General features: G+C 46.6%; 2 protein-coding genes across 4 annotated transcripts in view; one reads left to right on the top strand and one right to left on the bottom strand.

Annotated features, from left to right (window-relative positions):
* Positions 1-6,702, top strand: part of CYFIP2 (cytoplasmic FMR1 interacting protein 2) — a 44,855-nt gene that overhangs the window by 20,393 nt on the left and 17,760 nt on the right. For all 3 annotated transcript variants that reach the window (XM_009893132.1, XM_009893139.1, XM_009893147.1), the window contains 6 exons: positions 133-229; positions 797-873; positions 1,615-1,723; positions 2,073-2,192; positions 2,879-3,078; positions 3,584-3,671. In XM_009893132.1, coding sequence (XP_009891434.1) covers positions 133-229; positions 797-873; positions 1,615-1,723; positions 2,073-2,192; positions 2,879-3,078; positions 3,584-3,671 — 691 coding nt within the window. The remainder of the gene's footprint in view (positions 1-132; positions 230-796; positions 874-1,614; positions 1,724-2,072; positions 2,193-2,878; positions 3,079-3,583; positions 3,672-6,702) is intronic.
* FNDC9 (fibronectin type III domain containing 9) lies at positions 4,446-5,127 on the bottom strand. Its single transcript, XM_009893120.1, has one exon. The coding sequence runs from the start codon at positions 5,106-5,108 to the stop codon at positions 4,446-4,448; it is 663 nt and encodes a 220-aa protein (XP_009891422.1). The 5' UTR covers positions 5,109-5,127.

A 6,702-nucleotide genomic window follows, 5' to 3' on the forward strand; every position in this document is an offset into this window, starting at 1 on the left:
AAGAGTGGAAGTGATAGGAGTGAAGTCAGAGAAAAGCCATTTTTGCACGAAGCCAGAAACATGCACCGGCTGCCCTTTATGCTGATATGCTCTAAAGTTAATTTAAGACATTATCCATCTTCTTGCCCTCAGGTACGTACTCTACCCCTTGGACCTCTATAATGACAGCGCGTACTATGCCTTGACCAAGTTCAAAAAGCAGTTCCTATACGATGAAATTGAAGCTGAAGTAAGTTCTCTTCATCTTTATTGTACGGAAAGAGCTCGCTGGGGTCACACTGCCCTGTTTGACAGCCCCACCCAGCAGTTCAGTGAATTCATCATAGGCATCTCCTGAAAAAGATACCCCATCAGACTGAGAAGTTTTCAAAAGATCAGAATTTCTAGAGGGCTTACAGACTCTGCTGATTAAGGGCTTCAGCTTAGCTGTACCATGGGGAACCATGGAAGCCAAAGGCTGTCAAACACGGGGGGCACGGAAGAGTCTGTCTGATGGGTAGAGGGTTATGAGACATCAGAGGAAAAGGAGAAACTCGAGATCCCTAAGAGAGAAAGATGACTGAGGATGGGGGACCAGGACCTCTAAGAACATGCAGAAACTATAAGAGAGAAATGTAACTGCAATTTTCTGCTTACCTTTAGCATGCGAGAACTGCAGTGTGGGTTTTAGATAGTGTGACATACACGTATGTATTAAATTAGAGCTCTGTGTTAAATTGTATTGATCTTGCATGTGTAGGAAGGAGCTGCTCTGTGCTGGGTACACCCTCACGAAGTCTTGTTTTTTCTCCCCCAGGTGAATTTGTGCTTTGATCAATTTGTGTACAAGCTGGCAGATCAGATCTTTGCCTATTATAAAGCAATGGCTGGCAGGTAAGAGAACCTGAACCTGACTGCTGCTGATGACTGATGATATTGCTGCATCCCAATTACTATTAACCAAAAGGTTCGCCTCAGGGAGTAGCTGCTGCATGTAGACATAACAAAATAGATCATCCCTGTCCCACAGAGCTGGCTGTCCATGTCAGACCAGTGTAGATGGGGAAAATTAATTAATGGCGGCAAGGAGACATAGTTAAAAGTGAAAAATAATAATTGGCATCCTAAGTAGCTGTCTGAGTACAATTTGTGAGAGCAGCAGAGAAGCAAACCGAGCCTATTGAAGACATTGCTTGACTTCTGTTTGTGTACCAGGCAGGTGAATGGAAGCCTCCCATCTCTTAAGAAACAGGAATATGTACTTGTCCTCACCCGAGTAAAGCAGCAGGACTTGTAAAAGCTAGAAAGGTACTCGGTGTCTTAGGTCACGCGTCAGACCAGCTGGCTGTAGGACTTCCATGTGCTCCCTTGTAGGGAGATAGGCCCTTTGACGTTTCCTTCTTACCAATTGAAAGAACATGGATGAACTCCAGTGAGAGTCCTCCTCTCATGTCCCAAAAGGCAAACCAAGTCTTTGGTGCAGGGAATTTTGTCTCTAGATCATATTTGGCCTTAAAGAAGGAGAGCAATCGCACATCACCAACCTAATGTTCCCACAGCAGATCTTCAAGGAGGGATCACACCAGTACCTGTCACTAGTGATAGCTTTTGGCACAATATTTTATCTTTTTTCAGTGTTTTATTGGACAAACGTTTCCGGGCTGAATGTAAGAATTACGGGGTGATTATTCCATACCCACCATCCAACCGCTACGAAACACTGCTCAAGCAGAGGCATGTCCAGGTACAGTGCAAGCGGTAGACTCCAGTACTCATAGCTCTTGGTCTATTACCCTTTTGTTAGTAGGTGGCATCCTGGTACTGGGCTCAATTGAGACCAATACTGGAATAAGAAGGGTTGAACCTGTTTCTGACACACTGCACTCATGCATGGGATCCAAGGGGAGAATGAGTTACGGTCCACATTTCCCTCCTTCCCCCTTAAGTGATGGTAAACCCAACTGAGGCCTTTACATCACCGCTTTCACATTTAAGAGGACTGGGATGTTTGGTTTTAATTTGTGTCTGTTAAAAATAAAGTACCTTTTCCCCATCTGTATATAACATGCCAATCTCTTCTCTTCTTTTCCCAGTTGCTGGGCAGGTCAATTGACCTGAACAGGCTCATTACCCAGCGTATCTCAGCAGCGATGTACAAGTCGTTGGACCAGGCCATTAGCCGCTTTGAGAGTGAGGACCTGACATCCATAGTGGTAAGAACTGTTACTGACCAAGAGTATGAATAGAGAGAATAATACACTGATATGCATACACAGTCAACTGTCTTCTGCTTCAAGTCCCACCCACAGTAGGTTTCAGGCAGCCCTGTATTCTCCTTTATGCTACTGAGTCTCTACTATTTCTATTTATGCAGCTTTAATTGCATTATTATTATTGGACCATTCAGTATCTGCATAAATCATAAGGTGACAGTCAGCAGTTCTATTTTGCAGAGCTCATATAAGAGAGTCCTGTAACGTGGGAGAAGGAAATCTTGACTTTAATTCTCCCTTTTGGATGAAGGTGGCTGACACATCGTTTGTGTGTGCACAGAATTTGCTGCCTTTGATACGTTACAGGAGCATCAAAGTCAAGTAGTGTAAAATTACCAGTTTCCACCTTTGAAGGATTCTGATGTGAAAGCCACCCAGTGCTCAGTGGAGAACAAATTAATTTTGCTTCCTGCAGGTTTAGGAGATACTGGACCAGGACCCCTTGAGTAGAAGTGCAATTGGCCTCTGTCACTGAGTTAAATTGATGTCTTTAGCATTTGCTACATCCTCACCTGGAAAGTTCTGTGTCGATGTGGATATAAAATCATTCCCCTGGCAATTAAATCAGCTCTTTCTCCTGTCATCTTGGTAATGTGTTGCATTTGCTGCTGCTTTATGTGCTGCAGGAGCTGGAGTGGCTCTTGGAAATAAATCGCCTGACTCACAGGTTGCTGTGCAAGCACATGACTTTGGACAGCTTTGACGCCATGTTCCGGGAGGCCAACCACAACGTCTCCGCACCCTACGGGCGCATCACCCTCCACGTCTTCTGGGAGCTCAACTTTGACTTTCTACCCAACTACTGCTACAATGGGTCCACCAACAGGTGAGGAGGAAAAGCAGAGCAGGGGGCATCTGGAGGCCCTCCTTTTCTTTCCAAAATGTGAAATCTGCCACATAAAATTCACGCGCATTGTGGTGCAGTTTTCATTCCCTATGGGATGCAACAGTTAGAGTTCAGATGAAGTTGAAGCCCACCAGCTCCCCTTGGCCTTGAAAATGTTACTAACAAATTCAGGCAACAAAGTCGGACAGGGATTGCAAGCAACTGAGCTAGTTTGGTTTGGAGGGTTGGTTTACGGAGCAGCAGAGCTGTGGTAGCTGATCACATACGGGTTTCTTGCCTGCCCCAAATGAGAAGAAACCTCACCTTTGGTAGGTTAAACCGACGTTTTACACCACCAATAGATTGGGGCAGGAGTTTGCACTCCAGGTGGTGAATTGCTAATTAGCCTGCAGCTGCAATTCATCCCAGGCTGTGCCATACCTGCACTCAGCACAATTAACGGGGCTCTCACCGCTTTCCTCCCCGTCTCCCGCGCCCACCACAGGTTTGTGAGGACAGCAATCCCATTCACACAGGAACCCCAGCGGGACAAGCCAGCCAACGTTCAGCCGTATTACCTCTACGGATCCAAGGTCAGTAAATGAGCCACAACAGCCAGACGGGGTTAATGTTGGAAGTATTTATTTAGGAAGAAAGAAATGCAAGAACTAGTTCATTAACAGAGTGGCAGGTGCAAATGTGTAGGGTCACGTTGCCGTGTGAAACCAAAAAGCCATGCAAGAAGCAGATTCGGTGTGCTTTTGCTATTGCTTTCCCATATTCTTCTCCATAACATGCCTATGTTAGAGATGCTGACACTGCTCTGTGCACTGTTGGCACTGAGACCCAGTCACATCCATCCAAATGCCCAGAGAGGAGAGCGAGTTGGAGCTCCTCCCTGAGGAAGGTACCACTTCAGAAATCCCGTTTGTAGTTCAAAATGGGAATTACTAAAACACTTGTGTGTGCAAATATAGACTACTTAATACTGACAAAAATCTCTTTTGTCAGGCTGCGCTGACTGTTTATGCAGGCATTATGAGGGCTCGTGGTGTGATGCTCAAGTGTGAAGCTGCTTGAGTGGAGTTTATTTCTTGCGCGTGTTGATTGATGACTCTGAAGGGAACCTACAGCACTGATGCAGATTAGCTAATGACACTATAGTCAGCCGAGCCTGGCTGTTCCCAGAGAGCTGACTTGGTTTCTTTTTTAAAAAACCCAGCAAATGAGAATATTTTTGTCACTTGACAAAAACCTTTCTCCCTGCGACCAATGTCCCCGCCTCGTGTTCTACCCTGGGACAAACAGCCCCCGAGGACATATAGCACGAACCAAACCTCTAAGCAGGGTCTCCCTTTATTTTGCTCTCACTGAAGGCCATGCTGTGGCAGGATGGCCCTTTTATCGTCGCTGGTTTTATAGGAAAAAAAGCAGTGGGGGGAGCTGTACGGACTCTCCTGGATGAAACTGGAGCTCCTCATTAGCACAGTGGTCATGGGGACTTCCAGAAGCTCCTCTCTCAGTCCGTCATTCAGCGGCCCCTCCGGTGAGCTGCTCTCTTCTCCCACTTCTTCGGGGTTGGCAGCGGGATGCTTCAGCCTCGCAGCCCGGTGGCACCGTGCAGACCAGAACTGCAGGCAGCCATACGCCAGGAGAGCAATGAAGCAGAGGAGCAGCAGGCTGCTCACCATCCACATGGAGGTCGTAGGTTCGTGCTTAGAGCCGCCGAAAACCAAGGGGGTTTTGTCCTGAGTGTGGAAGGTGGTGCAGTGGTTGCTGGAGGGGTAAGAGTTCTTGCAGGTGATGCAGAGGACGTAGATGGTGGATGGCGTGAGTCGGTGGAGGACGAGGGAGCTGAGGGGGTGAGGAACTCGCTCCTCGCGGTGGAAGTTTTGGCGTAAATAGCCGGCGAAGACGCTGTTCCAGTTGGGGCGGTACATGACGTGGTAGTAGTTCTCTGGACAGGGGTTGTTCATGGCCCAGGAGACGGTGGCACTGGTGTAAGTGATGTTGTGCACTTCGATGTTCATTGTGCCCCTGAAACCAGATGCAGGGAGAGGCTGAGTTTCCCGATTCGTGTACAGGCTCAAAGGCCACCGACACCATGAAGTATTTCCACCAGCTTTACTGGCCCTTAGACTGGAGCCAGGACTACGCCTGGCTAGCTTAGATTAGATGCTAGGTCTTAGATGGCTAAAATTACAAAAGATTAATCCTGTTGGTGCTCAGACTACTGCATCACCCTGCTCCATAACCAAAAAAACCAACTGGGACATAGAGCATAATTTATGCTGTAGTTAGATTTTTTAAAAAATCTCTTCTTTCTGACTAGTCCTCTACATAGAAAGTTTTTTTAGCATTTTTGCTTCCCATGGAATAGAAAAGATACTGCAAGCGTGATTAATGTAAACTGATCATTAAGCTAACTCCAGCTTGCCTTGTAAGGCTGCCAATAGATATTTTGATTTTACACCCAAATGCCACTTAAAAAGCTGCATAACAATTAATTCACTGGTTTAAGTTGTTGCTGCATTTTCTGTACCTTACTTGTTGCTTAATAGAGTACAAACTCTTTCTGTTCTTGCAGCATCTCACACTGTAATAGCAGGATCTTAAATGTGAAATCTGAAGGTTGATGAAATATAAAATCAATGCTTTCAGGGAAATACAAATATATGAATAATAAGTACAAAGCTCTCCCCCAGATAAGAGACGCTGATCACTAACAAATTACTGTTTAGCAACAGCCACAAGTCACTTCAGTACATCACTCCTTTAGATCCCCAAAGGGCTCTATGAGCTTCATTGCAGGGTTATCTCTCCCAACCGGCCGAGCGCTCAGAGCAGGAGCTGCATGCAATAGAGCCGGTTTCTTTTTCTCTTTCTTCCTCTCTCTTCTCATATAAGTAACTTTCCTTGAATTCACTCAAGAATCAGCTCATCTTGATGACTGTTTTAACCGTTCTCACATGAAGAGCAGACCAGCACCCACGCGCCCATCGCTGAGCCCTCCCAGAGTCACAGGCAGCCCCTTACCTCCTTGGACAGGTCCGTGGTGGCCGTCGGTGCTGGTGAGGAGCGTGGCCACGGGCGGGCAGCGCCTTCCCCTCTTCCCACCGCTCGCCTGCCTCCTGCCTCTGCTAAATCCCTTCCCCGCGTGCTGCCTCGTATTATACCCGTCTGGGGCTCCGTCATCTCTCACCATAGCAACCAGTAAGAAAGGATGGGCAGGCATCTTTGAGTGATTTGGGAATGTTATCCCTAAAAGCTTTTGCCTGGGAGAAGTATATGCCTCCGTGGTGGAAAAAACAAGCCAGGTAGTTTTGTTTGCTGGGTTGGCTGGGTTTTCTTTTTTTTTCCCTGTCCACTGTCCCCCAGCAGGGTCTGGGCTTAGAGGCACGTTGCACACGGTGTGAAATCCGGGATCCTGACCTGCAGTACCCATTAGTAGTTTAACACTTGGGGGCTTTGTCTTTAATTCCATGATTTCTTGCACATTTAAACTACTGATTTAAGCCAAAGCCAGTGAGCAGTAGATTTTCATCCCTAATGCTGCAGCAATGTCCATTAGCTTTTTAATTTTTTTACTAAGGTGTGTGGTAGGAGTAGGAACTGCGTTTTCAA

This window comes from Charadrius vociferus, unplaced genomic scaffold, assembly GCF_000708025.1.
Source record: "Charadrius vociferus isolate BGI_N301 unplaced genomic scaffold, ASM70802v2 scaffold1041, whole genome shotgun sequence".
Lineage (NCBI taxonomy): Eukaryota > Metazoa > Chordata > Aves > Charadriiformes > Charadriidae > Charadrius > Charadrius vociferus.

Excerpts from the sequence above, each read along its gene's own strand:
- FNDC9 (XM_009893120.1), bottom strand. The coding sequence starts at position 5,108 with ATGAACATCGAAGTGCACAACATCACTTACACCAGTGCCACCGTCTCC.